Source organism: Felis catus, chromosome E3 (assembly GCF_018350175.1).
Source record: "Felis catus isolate Fca126 chromosome E3, F.catus_Fca126_mat1.0, whole genome shotgun sequence".
NCBI lineage: Eukaryota > Metazoa > Chordata > Mammalia > Carnivora > Felidae > Felis > Felis catus.
In genome coordinates this window covers 31867352-31889380 of record NC_058383.1, presented here as the reverse complement: position 1 = coordinate 31889380, position 22029 = coordinate 31867352, and the positions used below count along the sequence as shown (strand labels likewise).

The following is a 22029-nucleotide window of genomic DNA, read 5'->3' as shown; positions in this document are numbered from 1 at the left end:
GATCTCACAGTCCATGAGTTCGAGTCCCCCCCCCCCCCCACTGGGTGAGCTTGAGCCACGCTTCACGTGACCCTTCTTTTCTCTCTCCCCCCTCACTCTCTCTCTCTGCCCCTCATGGGATTCTCTCTCTCTCTCTCTTGCCCCTCACTCACTTGCAACCTCTCGAAAGAAAGAAAGAAAGAAAAGGAAGAAAAGAAAAAGGAAGGGAAGGAAGAAAGAAGGAAGAAAGAAACAGGTCCCTGGTGATCAGACTGTTTCACACCAGAATCTTCCTTCGTTCGCTATCGTCCTAAATGGGACCGTGCAGCATGGGCTGTTCCGAATAGCACTGATCTGAGAGCATTCTTACACGGTCTTTTGGAGAACACATGGCTACATTTCTCTTGGGCATATCCTCTGACGTAGTCTGTGTGCGTGTGTCCAGCCTTAGTAAATGTTGCCAGATTTCTGCAACGTTGTAACAGCTCACACACCACCCCCCCTCCCCCATACACACACGCACAGAGGACAGAACTCCCAGTGGCCCCCCCGTGCTCACCACACCTGCTCTTGCCTTTTTCGTTTTGCACCTTCAGGTGGGTGTGTCACGAAGTGACTTCTCATTTGGGGTCGGGGTCACAGGTGAACCCCAGGCCACAGGCCATGGGGTGGGGGGGGGTGCGTGAGACCTTTCGTGAGGAATCCCTGGTCTGATCTTAACCTGTCTGGCCTCACTTTCCCCCTCTGTAGAATGGGCATAATAACCATACCTACCTCAGTATGTTTTTGAGGATTAAATGAACCAATATGTGCATTGGGCTTGGCACTGAAAAGCTTCCACTGCCTTCCAGGCCCTGGTCCAAGGCAAAGCTCAAGCCTGAGAGGCTTTGGGGTGTGTGTGGGGAGGGGGGGGGGGTTGGGGTGGGGTGAGGAAATTCAGGGAAAGGGAGGCTCCAGGCCCTTGTCTCTAGAGGGTAAAGTGGCTACACAGTCAGGTTTCCTCCTCCCAAGGAGCCTCGCGTGCTGCTAACCGCTTTCTCTGGTTCCATTTTCAGTTTCTTGGAAAGCAGCTCTGGACCCTTCCAGTCAGTCCCGACCCAGGATGCAGGCTCCAGAGGCACCAAGCATCTTGAGCCCTGTCCAAGCCTGGCAGTTTAGAAATGTTCCTTGTAACTGCCAAGGTCAACGTTGCACCCGACAGGGGCAGGGCCTCCACCTTCCGGGGGGCATCAGGCCGCGCAGGGCAGCCGAGTGGCAGGGCAAGGCCCTGCCACGGTCGTAAAAGACCGGAAACAACCTGTTTGCCTCGCAGTCGGGAAGCGGCAGGGTGAATTATGGTGCATCCACATTGTAACCCGGGTTTTATGTGCCGATGGGGTGACAAAGTACAGGGTGATAAAAGCAAGGGGCAGGTCTGGATGTAGGAAAGGCTCGCATTTGCGTAAGTGAGAGAAAACACGACTTATTTCCGTGTGCTGGTCCCTGTAGAGCACAGGAAATTGATCAGAACGGTTGCCCCCAGGAAGGGGCAGCTGGGAGGCTGGGGCTGGCCGAGAAGGATGCTGACTGTTTTCTGGAAGCCTTTGGATGCTTTGAATTTCTGTTTAAATTGTACACATGCGTTGTTATTGTGGGGTTCTTTCTCAAAGGAGGAAAGATGGGGCGCCTGGGTGGCTCAGTCGGTTAAGCATCCAACTTCAGCTCAGGTCATGATCTCACAGCTTGTGAGTTCAAGCCCCGCGTCGGGCTCTGTGCTGACAGCTCAGAGCCTGGGGCCTGCTTCGGATTCTGTCGCCCTCTCTCTCTGACCCTCCCCCGCTCACGCTCTGTCTCTGTCTCTCAAAAATAAATAAGCAATAAAAATTTTTTTTTTCAAAGGAGGAAAGAAAAGAAGGAAGCTTTCTTTCTTAAACCAGCTTGTTGGACGGCCGTCCTGTGATGCTCACTCTCTGAGGGCTTTGGACTCAGGCAGTGGGCGTTCACATCTGGACAGGCCCGCTTTGTAGCACTCTTGGGCAAGTTGTCAAACCTCTCCAAGATTTGCTTTCTCCCCTGTAAAATGGCACGTTGTAGATAAGCTGTTCACATTTATATCGACATGGCATTGATATTAATATGATAATAATAGTTCCTGCCTCCTAGGCTTGTACAGCTTGAACGAGGCAGCGCACAGACATGCTTGAGAAAGTGCGGGGGGGTTTCATGAGCCCCACCGAGGGCTCCCACCGCTATGGGCCCATTATTCCCCTGAGGTCTCATTCAGTGTAAGACAGATTCTGACCCACTAGGTAGATGCTCATGGGGTAGATGCTGCATTTCCAAAAGCTCCCTGGAGAGGCGGCTGGAATGTTGATCTGGGCAGTGACTTTCAAGAGTGCGTGTGAAACCTGATCGAGCCACAGGCTTGAGATGAGAGCACTGTACTGGACGTAGGGTATACCTCAGTGAAAAGAATCACACGCGCACAGACGGTGTGGGGTGCCCTATGGCTGGGGAATAAAACAGCATTCAGTACCACTGAGGAAATTCCCCAGCCCAAGAATGGTCTCATGAGGGACTTGTGATGGGTAAGGGACCATCCCTGGGCCTGGCCACCCACAGTGCTGTCTGTGCCCCTCCCCGACCTTCAGGGGCCAGAGGACAGAGAGCCTTTTTCAGGGAATGCGTGTGGTCCCTGGATGGGGAGACAAAGCCAGCCGCACTATTGCTTAGCCCCCAGGAGGAGGCAGGGGAGCATTTCCACAGGACAGGTTCCAAGAAGTAAGGTCGCTGCTAAGGCACAGCAGAGCCCTTCGCGGTCCCCTCCTCACCGCCTTCCCCCCCACCATGTCGCGCCTTGTCCCTGCCTCACTCATTCCATTATTTCCTCCTGGAGTCCCCAGTCCCCCAGGGCCGCGGGGCTGAGTGGTGCAGCGTGGGCTCCAGACCTGGTGCGCGAGGTCAGAATCGGCTCTTTACCGACCTGCTGTGTGACCATGGGCTGCTACTCAACTTCTCTCAGGCTTAGTGTCCTTGCTGTAAAGCCCAGTGTCCCACCCTCCCTTCTGCATTGGTCCCAGCCTCTCTGCATTCGGACTCCCGAGTCCCACCACTGTGCTCTCTGGGGACGACAGGCAGAGACCAGAAACAGTGGGCCGGTGTTGCCTCTCCTGTGGCTTCTGAGAGTTCAGAGATCCCCGGGGGTCGGGGATGTGACGCCATTCTTTGGATGCAGAAGCTGAGGCCGAGGGGCACACCCCCCCAGCCTCTGGGTCCTACTTGACCCCATGTCTGATGCTGCTGTCTGGGTGGCCTGCCTGGAAATCGAGTGAGGTGGGGGGACCCCAAATCTCCCCTCTGACTGGTGATGAATCTTCTGTGGATCTGTCACCCCCCCCAACCCCCCTCTGTCCAGCTTCCTCTTCCTTGGCAGGTAGAGAGGGACAGAGATGGGTGTTGGGAGCCATAACCTCCCTCCTCCTCAGCCTTGGTCAGGCCAGGCTGGGCTTTGAGAGTGCTGGCCAGCAGTGCCCGGAGGCCCCCCAGACCTGCAAATCTCCCAGACCCTGAGGCTCGACACACCTTGGTTGAAATCCTTCCTCTGCCCCCCAGCAGCTCTGTGACCTTGGGCTCACAGCTTCAACTCTGGGCCTCTGCGTCCTCAGCTGTAAGGTAGGAGTGTTCTCCCCTTGTAGGACAGGTGACCGTAAATGGCACCTGGGATTTTTGCTGTGGTCATTGGCATCATCCCTGAGCTGCTGATTTCTCAGACCCAAGCCTAGCAGTGTCGTGGCTCCTTCTGGGTTCCCTCTGCCCAGGCGAGGTTGTAAAGATATTCGGGCACCTGGGGACGGGCCCCATCTCCCGGAATTCCCTGTTCCCGATTGCCCACCAAGGGCAGTTCAGTGGAATTTCCACGGAAGCCAACTGCTATTCCTGGGGGGTTGGCACACCCAACAGGGCCTGAGAGCCAGCTGCTACCGCTGTCTCAGTTCCCAGGGGGCTGTCGGGGAGCCTCGGTTTACCCACCTGTGAAAGGGCCAGTGACCTCCCGTCTTCAAGCACTGGTTCGCTGATTTTAGGGTCTCAAGGATCAGCAGACTCCGTTGGAAAGTTAACCACCAACCTTAGAAACTCACCAAGTACGGTTTTGAAGAGAGCAATTAACATCTCCAGTTTTCACCCCTTCCTGAAAGGAATGTGCACACACCTGTGTGCCCTCGTCATGTCCGGTGAAAGTTGGTCCCTAAATCGAAGAATTACGGTCATCAGCCAGCACCTACACAGTGTCGGGTGTGAACTCGACGAGGCCTCGGTGCGGCCCGCGGCACCAGACTCGATCCGTTTCCAGCTGGGAGGTGGGGACACCCACTGATGAGGTGGCAGATCCCGGATTCCAGCCCAGGGTGGCCCGCTCTCCATCTGCACTTTGCACCCCCAGGCCAGGGGTCCTCAAACTTCCGCATGCGTTAGCGGCCCCTGGAAGAGCCCTGCCTACAGGGCTCTGGGGGTGGGCCCGAGAATGTGCATTGCTGGCAAATCCATGGGTGACGCTGATGCCGTCGGCCTGGGGACCGCCATCGGAGACCCGCGGCTCTTCGTCGTACTGCCTGCCAGGAGCAGCATTAGCTTCAAGACACAATTTTGCAATTGTCCTGCTTTTCGCTTTTTGCTTTGAAGCCATTGTTGGGGGTCAGACGTAGTCTGGGACCATCCCCCGGGGCCCGGATACCAGGCTAGCGGCCGTCCCCGAACCCCACTGAGACTCCGTGTTCTCATCTGACAAGTGGGCCAGGCGTGACATTCTCCACCTCTCTTGGGGTGGGGGCATTGAACCGGGGAACCCAGGGAGACGCTTGGTGAAGAATCCTTTGGAATAATTACCAGCCACTTTAGGGGAGCAAACCTTGCCACCCCAAAACGTGTCTCTTTGGCGTGTAGATTATTTTAGGTTGATTATTTTTTAGAAACAGAGGGCTCTGGGAGCGCCTGGGTGGCTTGGTTGGTTGAGTGTCCAACTTCGGCTCAGGTCATGATCTCACAGTCTTCGAGTTCGAGCCCCGTGTCGGGCTCGTGCTGACAGCTCGGAGCCTGGAGCCTGCTTCGGATTCATGCTCTGTCTCTTTCCCTGTCTCAAAAATAAACAAACATTAAAAAAGAACAAAGAAAAGAAACAGAGGGCTCAGGAAGAACCTTTGACCTTCCTCCTAACTGCTTGAACTTATTTAGACAGAGGGCCTGTTGCGGGAAGGGAGCTGTCCGCACAGACAATCCCAACATAGTATGAACGAGGGCAGGGAGATAGCTGGCAAAGTCGGTCGGCTAAAATTCTTCTCTGTGTCCCACTGCTTCTAAGTGTCCCAGCAAACATTTGCTTACCAAACATTTACTCTTTTTCCTCTTCCTGCGCCCTCCCAGAGCCCTACCCCTTCTCCTCAGCTCTGGATGCCATAGAAGCCCGACTGCCCGTGGGCCTCCTAATCCTTGTGGGGCCTCTGTAGGTATGTAATTAAATCTGAGTTTCTCCTCTTCGTCTGTCTCATGTCAATTTAATTCTTAGACCAGCAAGAAGAACCTTCAGGGGAAGAGGAAAATTCTTCCTCCCCAACGCCTCCTTCAGCCAGTAGTTAGCATGTACGGAGCATTCAAATTATTCCAGACGTGATTTTATGTATTTATTCATCGGACATTTATTGAGAGCTTTCTAGGTTCCAGACAGGCACACTTTTCGGAGCCTTTACATGTATTAACTCATTTAATTTCCTTTAGGAGGCAAGGTCTGTCTTATCCTCATTTTGTGGGCAAAGAAACCAAGGCACAGAGAGGGCGCGTCCCTTTCTTATGGTCCCACAGTACATAAAGAGGTAAGGTCAGGATTCCGAGCCAGGCTGAGGGCCTCCAAAATCTGTCTCTTGTCCCCACTCTGGTCATGTTAATGACACCTCAGTTAAGAGCTGGGCTGCAGGAAGGGCTCTGCCTTGTATTGCCCCTGACTCATCGAGTACAGTAGGTTGAATCGTGTCCCTCAAAGAGATGCAGAATCTATGAATGGGGTCTTATTTGGGGGAAAAAAAGGTCTTTGCAGGTATAATTAAGGATCTTTCAATGAGAACATCTGGATTTAGGTTGGGTCCCCAACCCAGTGGCGCGTGTCCTTTTCAGAGAAGGTCAGGAGATTTGGACACACAGACCCAGAGGTGTGGAGGCCGGGTGAAGGTGCAGGTAGAGATCGGAATCACGCAGCCCCAGAGCCAGAAGTTGGAAGGAAGGCGTGTACCCCAGAGCCTCCAGAGGGAGCGCAGTCCTGCTGCCACCTTGATTTTGAACTTCTGGCCTGCAGAAAGGTGAGAGAATCAGTATCTATTGTTTTAAGCCACCTAGTTCATGGTAATTTGTTACGGTGGCCCCGGAGACCCTATATACTGGGTGACCCCGGAGAAGTCCTCTCCTTTTCAGCCCCCTCCATGCGGCTGCTGGGGCCCCTGCTCACTGGCCCCGGATGCCAGCCAGCCAGGGACCCTTCCAGGACCTGTGGGGCATGGAGGGCCAGGGAGACTCCCTAGGGACAGCACTGGGTGGGCCCGGCAGGTCTGTGTCTGTCTGTACAGACATGCTGGGGGGCTGGGGTCAGGAGATGCGTGGACCTTGGTGCCCTGGACGAGACGCCATTACCTTTGGGGCCTCAGTTTTCCTCTTCTGTAAGGTGAGAGCCCTCTTGCCTCCTGGATGAGCTGTGAGCATTCACGGGGTTCCACCTATAGACACGGAAGGTCCTTCATCTGTCGTGAGTATTGTTTTGAGTCCTTTGACAGGCTTTTCCTGAGCACATACTTTGTGCTTCGGCTGGCCACGAGCCCCCTTCTCAAGGAAGCGGGTTGTTGTTGTTGTTTTTTAATTGTGATCGTCTCTGCTTTAGTAATGACAGAGACCGAGGTCCGGGAGGGCTAACCCCTTGATGGAAGGCACCAAGCTAGCAGCGAAGGAGCTCCCACCCCAACCCAGGGCTCCCCACCCGTCTTCCGGGCAGCTGCGATTGCTGGGGTGGGGGGCTTGCTGGGGGGTGGGGTGGTCAGAGTTCGCCACTCGGGATGGGGGTGGTCTGTAGGGAGCGGCGCGCGTGTGCTGGGGCACGGGCGCGCCGTCGGCATCTGCGTGTGCCTGCACGCGTGTGTGCATGTGTGCGTGCCCGCGCACGCGTGTTCCTCCATGTGCACGTGTGTGTGTGTGTGTGCCGGTGTGGGTTTTGCTTTCACATTTGGTGCTGCTCAGAGGCCCTGATTCCTGTAAACCCCATGGTCTGGTTTCCAGCAGACTCTGTATGGCCAAGGCAGCAGGCACTGTGACCTGGGCTGGGTCCGACCTGTGGCTTCCCCTTCTCGCTCCTCTGGCTGCAGGGTGTAGAAGGGATGTAAATGAGGGCAGGACATCTGGCCCCGGTGGCAGCTGTGGCGTGAAACCGAGTGCAGGGGCCGCAGGGAAGGCGTGCCCTACCCAGGGTTCTTGGGGACCCGTCTCGGGGTCCCCGCTGGCCAGAGAAAGACTCGCGAAGGAGCCCGCCCCCACGCATAGCGTATCCAGCTGTGTGGGCCCAGGCCTCAGTTTCCCCTCCTGGAAAAGCAGGAGAGGACATCCTCTGTGCAGGGGTGTGGGGTGCATTCACGCAGCCATTCGTGCATCCGTCGGGTGACCCTTTGAAGACTCACATGAAATGGTCCTCCTGGCGGGTGCCGGCCTCTTCGTACCCCCGTACATGCTTCCCCAAATTAGCATGGGGGTCCGATCGCAGAAATACCCACGAGTGGTTGCTTCCCTGCGTCAGGGAAAACACCATCCGGCCCTTGGCGACGCTTCTCACGGTCCAGGAGCCAAAGGAGTGAGTGCTCCTTCTTTAAACCTGCACCTGCCCCACTGTGGTAGCGACCTGTGTTTTCAACCCCACGGTGCAGATGTAGAGATGCAGTCCTGTCAAGGAACTTGCTGAGGAGCACGTGCTAGGAGGTGGTCAAGGTGGAATTCAAATCCAGTAGGCCGTGCCTTTAGAGCCGCTGCCCTCCCCAGCCCATCAGAGGTGTCCTAACACGGGGTGGGGGGGGGGGTGCAGGGGACGGGGGGGGCTCCCTCTCAGCCCAAGGGAGAAAGGGCCCTCTGGCAGGAGGGCCCGAGCGGCGGAGACGTGGAGGTGGGACAGAGATGCTACGTCAGGGGACAGAGTGGGAAGGGCTCTTTGCGTGGGGAGTAGCCTGAGGTGAGGATAGACAGGAGGAGGCCAGGAGAGGCGGGAAGGCAGGGCACTCTGGGCTTCTCTTTGGGGGTGCTGGGGGTTACAGGGAGAAGGGGGGATAGTCAGTTCCTGCCGGGGGACCTTGCTCCAACCGTCTGTGTCTCAGTCAGGGGCACCTGCCTGAGCCCAGATGCTCAAGCCCCCCAAGCAGGGTGTTATCCTTGACTCCTTTCTTTGTTACCCCTTATCAGGCCATGGTTGGGGGGCTTGGGGGGGGGTGCTGAGACCAGCCACTTCTCTTCACCTCTCCGATGCCTCCTTGCTCTAAGCGTCAGACACCCCCAGTCACTGCAGTGACAGCCTCCTGGCTGTCCCCGCCTCCCTGTCCCCAAGGTCCGTTTTCCACACTGCAGCCAGGAGCAGCTACAAAAATGATAATCAGAGCACGCCTGTCTCCACGCCGCCCCCCCAACCCTAGACAAGCCCTGCTGCATTTAGAACAAAACGTGAGTCTCTCCCCGATCAGGCCCCCCCCCCGCCGTGCACCCCTCTTGACAGTCCCCCCACCCCTGCCTGTTACCCCCTCACTCACTGCACACAACCCTGGGCTGTCTGGCCCTCAGAAAGTCATTCCCACCTCAGGGCCTTTGCATCTGCTGCCCCGTCTGCCTGCAGTGCCCTTCCCTGGATCACTCATCATTCGGGTCTCAAACTAAGCATTGGCGGTGGGCAGAGCCTTTCCGGGTAAAGGTCTTCCCTCCCTGCTCCTGGTTGAGCTCCTTCACGTGCACGCCCATCACCAGAAGCCGGTCTCTCCTTCCTCCTCCTCACCTCTCACCTAACTGCAGACTTCATAAAATCACAGTCCTTGTCTGTTTCGTTCGCTACCACATTCCGGCATCTGGCACGTAGCAGGCATTGGGCGAAGGCTTGTCGAAAGAAGAAATGACTAAAGGGATCAGACTCGGTCTTCCTCTGTGAAATGGGGCCACATCACGTCTCTTTGGCCGGTCGGCAGTACGGCTCAGAGGTTGTGCTCGCACGCAACCGGGGTCCTTCTCCCCTTGTCCAAGGGCTCCCCGGGCCGTCCCTCCTGGAGCCTGGCTCCCTCCCGCTCCCCAAGCCCACTCCCCTGCAGCAGGTGCCTGGGTGGAAGTGTCTCCCCACCAGTTCCCCGGCTGGTGCTACCTGGCCTCCTCTAGCTAGCCCGCTGCCCACAGGTCCCCGAGGATGGCTGGGAGGTGGGGGGTGTTGGCACCTGGCTCCCAGCCCAGGCTCACACAGACCCGTCTCTGGCCCGCCTGCAGCACCTAAATGCAGCCGTTTTTAAGAACCTGTCAGGGTTGACTCATACTTCCTTTGTTTCCAGCTGGGCTCGCTCAGGAGTGTCGCTGTTTTGCAAGGCTGAAGTCTGAGTCCCTCAGAGGTGAGCACCCGGCCGTATGCCTCGGTGAACCTATAATGAGGGTCACGGCCCCCCACAAAACCACAGTCCCGGCACTGTTGGGAAACTACCCCTTTCTGACGGTTGAGGCATTCGGGTTTGGAGACACTGCTTTGAGGCTTTGGTGGGCTGCAGGGGGGAGGGAGGGGAGGTGATCCTGTCCATCCCTCTGCCCTCAGCCTAAACCCAAGCACTTGCTGCCCTTGGGGGGCGACTAGGACATCCCTAGTGCCCCACTTTTCCTTCCCGCCCAATGAGATAAGGCGTGCCTATTCACCCCTTGGCTCAGAAGGTTTTTTCTTTCTGTACAAGCGTGCGTGTGGAGCCCGCTCTTGACGGTCTAAAACAGTTCCACTTTCACAGAACTGTGATCATTTGGGGAAAGGGGGTCTGTTACGAGTATATCTTGGCCTGGGTGTTTCTTTAAACATCTGGGCGAATGTTCACATAAATCAGGTCACACTACTCAGGGGAGAAGGAACCCTGGACTGGCTTCTGTCCCCATTTTTGGTTTGGAAAATGTTTTTCCAAGCCCCACCTACACTGATCCGAGGTCATCCGTGGCAAAAGAGAAACAGCCAGCCCGGGCTTCCAGATGGTAAAAAGTCACTTTTTTGGGGGGTAATATTTAACCCATCTTATCACATAGGTCCAGGGGAAAGGATTCAGGCTTTGAAAGCTACTGATTCAGGGGCAGCCTCAGACTGGCTGTGCGGCTTTGGGTGAGTCCCTGGACTTCCTCTGAAACCTGGTTCTTGAGGGTAGAGGTAGGGCATGGTTACGCCTGGATAGGTTTTTGTTTTCTGGTTTGAGCTTTTTTTCTTTTTTTTCCCCCTGTTTAAAAATAAAGGTGAAATTTATATCATCTAAAATCAGCCATTTCAAAACGTACGATTCAGGGGCACCTGGGTTGGCTGAGTTGGTTGAGCAGCCAACTCCTGATTTCGGCTCAGGTCATGATCCCAGGGTCGTGGGATCGAGCCCCGCGTTGGGCTCCGAGCTGAGCACGGAGCCTGCTTGAGAGTCTCTCTCTCTCTCTCTCTCTCTCTCTCTCTCTCTCTCTCTCTCCCTCTCTCTCTCTGTCCCTCACCCCCACTCACACTCTTTCTCTCTCAAATAAAAAACCAAAACCCAGAGTGGCGTTCGGCACATTCACAAGTGTACAACCAGTGTCTCAACCTATTTCCAGAACATTCTCATGAGCCCAAAAGGAGCCATGTACCTGTTTAGCAGTCACTCCCCACTCCTTCCTCCCCCTCCCCTCTCCCAACCCCAGACTCTATAAGCATTAACTTCTACGTGGTTGAACTTGCTTCGTCCCTGGGCTGAGTCCGCCAAAGAGGGAAAGAGGCAATGGTGTTTCCTGGCTGGGCCGGAACCATCACCACAGGCAGGCCTGGAGCCACCTTAGCCTGGGGCTGGGCTTCTGTTCTGGGTGTGTGTGTGTGTGTGTGTGTGAGCATACAGTTCTATGAGTTGTAACACAGGTAGATATTTGTGTAATGACCACCACCACACCCAGGACACAAAATAATTCCATCACCCCAAAAGGTGCCCTCCTGCAGCCCCTTTTCCATTCAGTCCTCTCTGCCTCCCCCAGCCCCTGGCAACCACTGATCTGTTTTCTGTCCCCCTAGTTTTAGCCATTCCAGAATATTCCAGAATGTCATATAAGTGGAATCCCACAGGATGAGAACTTTTGGGTCTGCTTTCTTTTTTTTTTTTTTTTTTAATGTTTATTTTCAAAACAGAGAGAGACAGTGTGAGTGGGGGAGGGGAAGAGAGAGAGGGAGACGCAGAATGCGAAGCAGGCTCCAAGCTGTCAGCACAGAGCCCGACGCGGGGCTCGAACCCCCGAACCGTGAGGTCATGACCTGAGCTGAAGTTGGACGCTTAACCGACCGAGCCCCCCCAGGCGCCCCTGGGTCTGCTTTCTTTTGTACCCAATAGAATGTTTTTGAGATTTATCCAACTTTCCGTATCTACCCACTGTCTATTCCTTTTTCTCGCGGAGTGGTATTTCAGCGTGTGGATGTACCAGTTTGTTTCTCCGTTCACCTGCTGAATGACATCTGACCTGTCTCTGTCTGGGGCAAACACAAACGAGCTGCTGCAAACATCCGTGCTTTCGGCGTGGACCTAAGTTTTCATTTCCGTAGGGTAGGAACCCGGGGGTGGGAATGCTGGGTTAGGTATGGCGAGCATACGTGATCCTGCTCCTGGGTGAGTTAAACCTCTTTGGGTCTCGGTCTTCTGCATGGGTAAAATGGATACACCCACAGTACCTACCTCATGGATTATTGTGGGGATGAAAGGAGACGATGTACGTTAAGGCGGAGTCCGGGCTCGATAATTGTTGCCTCTCACTCTTTATTTTTTGGGGGGAGGCGGTTCATCTATGTCTTTGGCTGTGTTTTTGCCCACAGTGAGGGGCTCACCAGCCAGGATTGGCATGACAGGTGAGGATTTCCTTGGGGATCAGAGGATTTCCTTGCAGGGGCCAGAGGTTGAAGTCCTGGGGAATTCGTTATCAAGTCTGGCTGCAGACAGAGGTCCTGTATATGCAGGGAAGCCGTGAGTTAGGATGACCCAGCCCCTAAATTCCACAGAAAGGGAAGCTGAAGCTCAGAGGTCAGTCTTGCCCAAGGCCACCCAGCCAGGCAGTGGTAGAGAAAGACCTCGACTCAGGGCTCCTGATTCCCCAGTGCCTTCTTTGACCTCTCTGATCTCTAAGACGGGCACAATGATTTTGTCCATCCACCCTATAGGGCCATCAAGAGGCTTAAATGAGACAAAGTGTGCAAAGGCTTGTAATAGCGCCAGGCACACGGTAAGTGCTTGATAAAAGCTAACTTTGTTTTCTTTTTTTCTAAATTTAAGGTTGTATTGAGAGTCGCATGCTCCACTAACGGAGCCAGTCAGGCGCCCCGAGAGCTAACTTTCTTAAGGAAGGAATTAATGACAGGAAGCTGGCAGGATTACAGACAGACTTCGGGGCATTCACGGATCTGCCAGAGACAGCATAGATCTCCTTCTCAGTGGTTTGGGATTTCTTGAAAAGTCAAGGAAAATGTGGGTCCCTTGCACCCAGGACCTTAGCTGCAGCCAGCAGCTAAGGGGGCCCCACCCTCCACTGCTCAGAGCTGCTCTAACATGGTCACCACTAGCCACATGAGGCGACTGAGTCCTTGAACTGTGGCTAGTGTGCCATGATGGGCTGTTAGTGTCAAATACACAATGAATTTCGAATTTCCCAACTTCACAGACTATGGTACCTGCAAAGGTCCTGCCGTGGGAGGGTGCCTGGTGTGTCCAAGGGAGGCAAGCGGGGTTGCAGTGGAGGAAGTGAGGGGGAGAGGACATCTAGTGGTGTCTCTTTCTAGGTCTGTCCTCCTAGTTGATTCGCCCCTTTGGGGCAGGGGTCGGGTCTTCCTTGTAAGTCCCGACAGCCCCAGGGGCAGCACGGAGCCTGCCATGCAGGGGGTGCCTGTTTCTTGCTTGTTGAATGGATACATGCTTGTCGGTGGGAACTGAAGGCAGCTGAGCTGGACTGGGCAGGCGGGAGGGGTCAGGCCTGCCCTCTGCACTGAAGGGCTCACTCCCCAGAGGCTGGCAGAACCGGCAACTGCTGGTGGCCAGCCGAGTCCCTCTGTGGGAATGGCCCTCAGTTACACCCCCGCCTCCGGCGACTGGTCAGTACGGAGCACAAAGGCCCAGTCCCCTGCCCCCCCCCCCCCCCCCCCCGGTAGGACCCTTCTGCAGGGCTGGCCCAGCACCAGAACTTCTGGAGTTTACTCACCTTACTGCGTGTCTGTCCACCTGTCCTCCCCTCTACCTGCCCCGCAAACCGCCTTCCCCTTTGTTACGTTTCACAGTAAGCTGGAGACATCTAGATACTGCCCCCCTCACCTGCTTCCTTTGGCGTGCATCTCATTAACTACAAGATTTGGGTTTTTAAAAGCTTTTTGTAGTTTTTAATGGTTTTATTTTTGAGAGAGAGAAAGAGAGAGAGAGAGAGCGTGGAGGATGGGCAGAGAGAGAGGACACAGAATCCGAAGCAGGCTCCAAGCTCTGAGCTGTCCACACAGAGGCGGACACGGGGCGCAAATTCACGAACTGTGAGATCATGACCTGAGCTGAAGTTGCATGCTTAACCGATTGAGCCACCCAGGCGCCCCCAAGATTTGTTTGATAGAACTGTTTTTTCATTTTTGGTTTGTTTGTTTGTTTGTTTGTTTGTTTTTAATCCCCCAGGGAATTGCTCCCCGGATGACCCAGGATAGTGGGTAAAAGTCTCCCTCATCTGGGGACCTGATTATTAAGGCACCTGAGAGGGCTGCACCTCTTACTAGCTGTGTGGTCTTTGGGGTGGAGGTGGGGGAGGTCACATCACCTCTCCAAGCCTCAGTTTCTTCATCTGTAAAACGGACTTAAGAAACGCACTTACTTCTTAGCGCTGTCGTGAGGCGACTCCCTCGCTGAGACTCTGCCCCTGAAGTACCTGGCATGGTGCTTAGCACATGGGAAACGCTCAGCTAACAACAACTATGGCTGTTTTGAAGATGTTACTGCGTGGACATCCTTCCAGAATAAACTTCTTTTCTGGGGGCGGGAGGGTTCGGTCTTTGTTCCTGGCAACGAGAAGCATTTTAGCCCGATCTGCCTGAGAACTGGTGAATGGGTAGGCTGAATGCGAGGTCAAGGCCTAGAATTCCCCTTGTCTTACCTTTGTCCTTAGGTGGCAGGAAATTCCCTTCCAAGGGTCTTTGATCTTGCTTTATTTGCTAAAGGCACAGGGGATTGCTCAAGGCCCAGGGTGAGAGGGTGACGGGTAGGGAGGGAGATAATCTTCCATGGAGGGCAGGCTCACCCAGTGTGTGTTACCAGACCCGTCGGCCTGCTCACGATGGTGCTTTCAGACATGGCTTTTGCAACCCCGGAAGCTGGCAAAATGCAGCAGCGCCTTAGATCTTTTTCAGGAGGTTCCAAGGGGCTGCCTGCCCATCAGTTACCACGCCAGCCACCTGGGTACTAAGGAGAAACGCTTGCATTGCAGAGGCCAAGTTTGCAGACTGGCTGCCCCCGGACCAGAGTCCACCACAGACAGCTTTTATTTGTTAAGCACTGAATACATTGTCGACATTTTTTTTTTTTTTTTTTAATGTGGCGATCATACGTTACGATGTCTTGAGAAATCACATCTGGCAACAGTGGGCCCACATTCCTGCGTGGCAGCCACGGGCTGAGTTTGATCAGCCCATTTATTGGGCCACACGGAGGCCAGGTTTTCACTGCTCTAGCAGGTTCCCTGCCTGGCCACTGCTGGCACCTGTGCTTGGGTCCCTGGCAGAGCTGCTGAGATGGACACAGATTCAAGTACTTCCGAGTCAAGACATAGTGCGGTGAATCGTGTAGATTCGAGGAAGTCGCTCTTCTGGGGGGTGGGCAGGGGCGGGCATCGACAATGTCCGAAACCATTTCCAGTTGTCACAACTATAGGAGGGCATACTGGGATCTAGTGGCTGGAGGCCAGGGATGCTGCCCCACGTCCTACAGTGCACATAGGACAGCCTCCACAATACACACTTACCCAGCCCCAAATGTCAAAAGACACCCCAGATTCCGATCGCAAACGGATCTTGAAGGGAGAAACTGACTTGAAAAATTAGCTCAACAACGTCTCCCGGAATAAAAGTGGTTTGGTGGGGGCAGGCACTTGGTGACTGGGCCAGGTTTCAACTGGGAGAGTTCGGGGGAACGCACGTCAGGCCAAGGACAGCACAAGCAAAGGTGACGAGGCATCTTTGATGCGGGGTGGGCACCAGGAAGGACAGTGAGATGACACGAGTGGTTCAAGAGCATGAAGTTTGGGATTGGATGGACTTGGATTTGAATCCTGGCTCTCCCCCTCACAGGCCTGTCATTGGCCTGAACCTCCTTTTTGTCTCCTGAGAAACGACCGTAAGGAATGAGGTTATGTGGGTACAGCCTCGTTTATGCCCACTCCTGCCTTTGCACTCTGTATCCCAGCCATTCTGAAATGCTGGCAGTGTTCCCATTGCTTCCTGCCGTCTCCTCTCTGGGCCCTGCACGTGTAGTGCCTGCTGCCGAGGGGCCTTTCCCTTTACCCCAGCTCCCTTTACCATCGCTTCCCTGGCGTTCAGGTGCCCAGGGGAAGGCACTGGGGACCCACCAGACGGGAAGGGTTGGATTCTCTATTGGCTAAAGTGCCTGCTCCCTTCTCAGCCCAGCAGCCTGGTTATATTACAGCTCAGAGTGGAGGTGTAGAGGCCGGGATCCCACAGAGGCTACAAGCAGAGAGGCCAAGGGCAAGTCACATAGCTTTCATGAGTCTGTTTCCTTATCTGTGTAGAACACAGTCTTTACAGGGTGTGGGAGTCCATGGGACTCTCCCTGCAAAGCTCTTAGGACAGGGCCTGGCTCAGTACATCTTAACTGCTTTAGAAAGGTCGAGCTCTTGCTGAATATACAGTACCCTCTGTACTGCAGGAGCCCTAGGAGTACAAAGTCTCCTAAGGACTAGTCTTGACTTTAAGGATTTGCCTGGTTAAGGATTTGTGGATTTTGCTCACTGGGGACCCACCCTTTTTTAAGGAGGAATTCCATTTCTAAGAATTTATCTGAAACGCGTACAAAGATTCAGCTCTAAGTAGGCTCACAGTAGTGAGTTTCCACAATGACAAGTTGGAAATGGTCTTAAAGTCCAACTGTAGAATACTGGTTAAACAGGTGGTCTGACAAATGAAACATCATGAAGTCATTCGCGAGGCCGCAAAAGGGTATTTGTTGATATGGGGAAATGTCATTATTAAGTGAAAAAATACAGAAAACATTATTTGTAGGTCAAACATATGGATGCTAATACACCCAAAAGTTAACAGTGGATATCTCGAAGTGATTTTTACAATTTTTTTTATTATTCCAGATTTTCTTCTGCAAGTTTTCTACAATGTTCATTTATTTTGCGAACAACGTATTTTAAGTTTTAAATTATTGTTATTAAAATATCATGAAAATAGTAATAAAAGTGTCACTTTTACCAGCTGTCCCTGTCCCTCTTCCCAGCCTTCTCTCGTGACTCGATTCTTTATCACTCCCAATAAACATGGCCTCATCATGCTACTATTCCTTCCAGGATTAACTAGTATTGCTTAACTTCGGAGTAATCCTACCACGCAAGGTGATGTAAAGATGAAAACATTCTCGGGTGACAGGCATAGACATCAAGTTTTGAGATGCGTCGAAACAAGAAGCTGTTTACCTCCCTCCAAGTATTTATTCTCTTGTGATTCGCTTCATCCCTCCACCCACCTGCTTGGGGACGTTTATTTACTTGACGTACGCATGCGCACTCCTGGAGACCGGTGGAGGCCGCCGGGCTGGGAAGCCCCGCCTCCCGACGCCGAGGATTGCTCCGTTCCGCCAGAACACCCCCTGATTGGTGGCCACGGCCCCGGCCCCGCTGCCTATCAAAGTTGGCGGGAAAGCGGAGGTGGGGAAGCATGGCGGCGGCGGCGGCGGCTGTGGGGGCAGCGGACTCCTTCGCCCGCGGCGGCCCAGCGGCTGTGCGGCTGCCGCGGTCGCCGCCGCTCAAGGTGCTGGCCGAGCAGCTGCGGCGCGACGCGGAGGGCGGCCCGGGCGCGTGGCGGCTGTCGCGGGCGGCGGCGGGCCGCGAGCCGCTGGAGCTGGTGACCGTGTGGATGCAGGGCTCGGTGCTGGCGGCGGGCGGCGGCGAGGCGCGGCTGCGGGACCCGAGCGGGGCCTTCGTGGTGCGCGGCCTAGAGCGGGTCCCGCGCGGGCGGCCCTGCCTGGCCCCAGGTAACCGCAAGACTGGAACGCGGGGCGGGTCCCGGTGGTGGGCCGCTGGGGGCGGGGCCTGGCCGGTCCCCCGCCCCGCCCCCCTCCCCCCACCCCCGCAGTCAAGCTGACCTGCTGGTAACCTTCGCCCGCACCCCACGTAGACGCTCGGATCCAGGGACTCCCCTAGTCGGAATCTGCGGTGGAGGGACCCCCGGCGTCAGTGTTTGTAACAAGGCCCTTGCCCACAGGTGATTTTTCTCCCCCATCAGGTTTTGGAAAACCCTGTACCAGGCAGCCTCTGTTCATCCCTTAAAGTCTAGACTCTTGGAGAGCTTTCTGCTGCGCCTCCTTCGCGGAACTGCCTTAGGTTGTAGTTCTTTAATGTTTGCCTCTTAAATCAGCTCAAACACACCCCGAAGGCTTGTTCGGACTCATATCTGGCCTCCACCCTCCGAGCTTTTATACGTCTGGGTGAGGCTGAGAATTTGCATTTCTTTCTTTTTTTTTTTTTTTAATTTGTTTTTTTTGAGAGAGCGCGCTAGCGGGGGGGGGGGGGGGGGGGGGGGCGGGCAGAGAGAGAAGGAGACACAGAATCCGAAGCGGACTCCAGGCCCTGGGCTGTCAGCACAGAGCCTGAGGCGGGGCTCGAACTCAGAACAGATTCGGACCTGAGCCTGAGTCAGATGCTTAACCTTAACCGACAGAACCCCCCCCCCCCCCCCCCCCGCCCCCGCGACTGAGAATTTGCACTTCTAGCTAGCTCCCAGGTGTTGCCGATATGGATGGCCTTGGGGCCACACTCCTGAGAACCAGTAGGCCTGACTACTGGGATTATTGTTACTGTGAAGTGCTCCTTTTCCCTTCTCCCCTCACCTGACCTTGCCCCATCCTTCAGACTCGTTCTGCCTTCCTCGCTGTACCATTACTCTAGCACAGGGTCAGCAAACTACAGGCTGCTGCCTCTTCAGAGGGCTGTGAGCTGAAAATGTTTGGGCTTTCTTTTTTTTTTTTTTTTTTTTTTTTTTTTTTAGCATTTTCAAACGGGAAAACAATCAGAAGGTTTCACGACATGTGACAAGTATAAGAAATGGAAGTGTGTGGAGGCTGGAGCTTTGTTTGAGAAAAACAGTCTTGGCACCAGCAGGGTGGGGGTGGTTGTGAAGAGGAAGTGGCTGGAGAGAGTCTGGAGTAGAAGCCATTGAAGGGGTCCAGGGCGGAGGATGAAGGCCTAATGGGGTGGGCATGGTGGCGAAGGAGTAAGGAGACCGTGGAGAGACGCCGCTGGAAGGGGAGAGGAGGGGGGTGTGGGTAGAATGAACACCACGAACCGGATTGTCTCAACTCAGGGAGAGGGCTCGCACCAGTGAGCTCATCCACTTGTGTGTTTCTTCGTGTAGATTTCCTCTTAACCTCCCCTGGTGGGGATCAGCTTGGGCATGGTCGTCTTGCCTCGGGTCTTCAGTCATTCTTTTTCTGAGGGTTCTGTGACTCCCAGCGCGTTAGAATTATTCAGAGGGTATCGGCAAAGTGTAGTTTTAGAACTGGCCCCTGTCACCGAGGATCCCCACATGGCTCGCTCCGGTGGCATCTGGAGGTGGGTTCAGAGAAACCTAAACCCATCGTGCAAGGGGTAGAAACCCAGAGAGGCAGGCGTCTGCTTGCCGGGCTTCCTTCAGCCAGAGCCCTGGGGCCTGCCTGCAAAGTCAGAAGCCCTGCAATCAAAGCAGCCTCGCAGGGGCACGCATTGGGGGCTGGCAGAGAGCCTGCCCTTCCTGCTGTGTTTGGGGTTTTTTACACAATTGAGTTGTGTGTGGTTCGGACTGGCCAAGTTTTGCTTTCAAGGAGAGCCACTTCCCCCAAGGGAATGGGAAGAGTTGTGGTTCATATGTCATTAGATAGTCCTGATGGTGACCCACTCTCTTGTTCATTTGCTCTCTTGTTGATTTGCTGGGATGTGCCCAGCCGGTGGCAGGGATTGGTCCTGGGCAGTTGGAACAACAGGGTGGCACGGAAGGGTACTGCGGCCGGCTGAGCTCTTCTGGCATCATCGGACCGTTGGATTTACTTTGTGGCTGTCGGGGCGGTGTCTTTGCAGAAAGAGGACTGGACTGGCCCTGTGCACGGAGACCAGCCACATACCCTGTAGCGTTTGGGCAAGAAACAGACATAAGAGAAAAGCTGGGAGGGGGAGGGGAGGGTTGCCCCTGCCTCAGAACATCCTGGGATGGGAGTCTCTTCCATCCTTTGGGCGTACTTGTTTTTGCGCGTGATGGTAGCTCGCTTGAATTTTGTTACAACATTTTTAACCCAGGAGCCAAAGAAGATACAGGTGTCATCGTCCACGTTAAATGTTGAACTTACTGTCTATGTATGTATATATATGTAAATAGATATACATCTATTGTCTATGTGTATATTAGATCGATGGATCACTGACTGCCTTGGCATTTTGATTTCTACTCTCCCCCCCCACCTTTTTTGTCTCTAATTTGCTTTTCTGATAAAATTAAGCTCTCTGAAGGACGGGGTCTCCGTTTTGCGTTTTGCGTTTGTTTTTTTATCAGTGTAAACATCACCATGGGCTTTTCTTCTTCCAGGAAAGTATGTGATGGTGATGGGAGTGGTCCAGGCGTGCAGCCCTGAGCCCTGCCTTCAGGCCGTGAAGATGACCGATCTTTCCGACAACCCCATCCATGAAAGCATGTGGGAACTGGAAGTGGAGGATTTACACAGGAATATTCCTTAGATGACATTGGAACCACTGCTAAAAACAGCAGAAATCCTGAAACAATTTAAGTTCCGACACCATGTGGATTTCACGGGTACCGTCCTATGTCTGTTTCTTAAAAGTTTCTCAAAGAGCTTAGCTTCGGTTGACCAAGGACTCCGGAGGTAGGATTTCTAAACGCTGGGACACTCCACTTAACTCGGCCCTCGTGCTCCTTGCTTTGACGACTGTTTGCAGATTAAAAGCAGATGTGTGCTCTGTTTTTGTTTTTTTTGCTTTTGTTCCCTTTTGGTTTGCGTGTGCTAATTCCCTTTAAAGCCCGCAGAAATCTCATGTTACATTTTCCACATTTTACGAGCGCTGATAACTTTTTCTGTTGCTGCTGTGACCCTGTTTTTACGATGCAGAATCTGAATGTCACTCCTTGCCGGTGGTGATTTAATTGTGGCTGTGGGCAGGGAAACAGACTTCCGGAAATGGGAATGACCTCTTGGCCCGCCTCTTCTCCCATCGACAACTTCCATATCCAGTTTGCAAGTCAGACAGCGTTTTCCTGCTGTGGACACCAGCAGCCTCTCAGAGACAGTAGACGGTTCTTGTCTCTGAACCATGTAAGGTACATTCCTTGGAGATACGGATGGTAACACCTGTCATTCTTCCTCACTTGGAGATGTTGAAACACTCGCAAAGTTTCTTGTTGAAACTAAAATCAAGATTGAGAATGACTTTTAGGCATTAACTAAACTTCTGCATCATAACTTTTAGTGAGACACCGTAAGGGAGCGACCTTCTGGTGTGGAAGCTTCCCCCGCCCCCCCCCTCCATTCTCAGTTTTATTGAGATATAATTGACATACAGCATTGTAGAAGTGTAAGGTGCACAGCATGATGATTTTAGAGTTCTTACGTTTTCTGGATGGAATGACTTTCTCACGATCAAATTCAGTGTGGGTTTCTGCTCTCTGCTACTTACCATGCCTTATTTTTCTGAGATTGTAAATATCAAGGGAGTCACATGATATCCGTACGTTGCTGTAGAGTTTTGTTGGACTATGGATCATCTACCACTAATAAATTATATTCTGTATCTTTTAAAAAATGGACTGTTTTGGGGGTTCCTAGCTGGCTCCGTCAGTAGCACATGCGACTCTTTGATGACCCACAATGATATTACTAACTAAAGTCTGTAGTTGACAGTAGGGGTCTCTCTTTGTGGTAGGCAGTTCTGCAAGTTTTACAAAGGCATAATATCACTTGTCTACCATGATGGTATCATACGGAATAGTTTCACCACCCGGAAAAACCTCTGTCCCACCTTCTGACCCTTCCTCTTCCCTTAACCCCTGGCAACCACGGATCTTTCTACCGTCTCCATAGTTTGCCTTCTCCATAATGTCCCAGTTAGTTGGAATCCTACAGTATGTCGTACTTTCAGACCGGCTTCGTTCACTTAGCAAAACGCATCTAAGGTTCCTCCGTGGGTTTTTGTAACTTGCTTGCTCATTTCTTTTGATCGTCGAATAACACTCCCTCGTATAGATGTATCCTGGTTTGTTTACTTGTTTATTGAAGGACATTTGTCTGGTTCCAGTTTTTGCTGGTTATTAATGGAGCTGCTATAAACATTCATGTGCAGGTTTTGCGTGGACACAAGTTTTCAGTTCGCTGGGGTAAATGCCTGGGGGTCATACGTGAGCCCGCGTTAGCCTTGTGAGAAACCGCCAGACTGTCTCAGTCCTATGTGGCTGCTATAACAAAATGCCATAGATGGGCAGTGGGGGGGCGGCGGTGGCAGGGGCTTAAAAACAACGGAAATCTATTGTTGCCAGTTCTGGAAGCTGGGAAGTCCAAGATTAAG

The 22029-nt window shown here is 53.6% G+C and overlaps 1 protein-coding gene and 1 long non-coding RNA gene across 2 annotated transcripts in view; both read left to right on the top strand.

Moving 5' to 3' along the window:
• LOC123382523 overlaps positions 1–10583 on the top strand; it is a 58585-nt gene extending 48002 nt beyond the window's left edge. The window contains exons 2-4 of the long non-coding RNA XR_006591001.1: positions 6121–6302; positions 9549–9605; positions 10273–10583. This is a non-coding gene — a long non-coding RNA (uncharacterized LOC123382523). The remainder of the gene's footprint in view (positions 1–6120; positions 6303–9548; positions 9606–10272) is intronic.
• Positions 10584–16683: 6100 nt separating this feature from the next.
• Positions 16684–21270, top strand: RMI2 (RecQ mediated genome instability 2). Its single transcript, XM_023246716.2, has 2 exons — positions 16684–17462; positions 20042–21270. Exons 1-2 carry the CDS (start codon positions 17147–17149, stop codon positions 20188–20190), a joined length of 465 nt encoding a protein of 154 aa, XP_023102484.2. The 5' UTR covers positions 16684–17146; the 3' UTR covers positions 20191–21270.
• Positions 21271–22029: the final 759 nt, after the last annotated feature.

Excerpts from the sequence above, each read along its gene's own strand:
- RMI2 (XM_023246716.2), top strand. The coding sequence starts at position 17,147 with ATGGCGGCGGCGGCGGCGGCTGTGGGGGCAGCGGACTCCTTCGCCCGC. Across the intron at positions 17,463-20,041 it reads GCGGCCCTGCCTGGCCCCAG|GAAAGTATGTGATGGTGATG; the intron begins GTAACCGCAAGA and ends TTCTTCTTCCAG.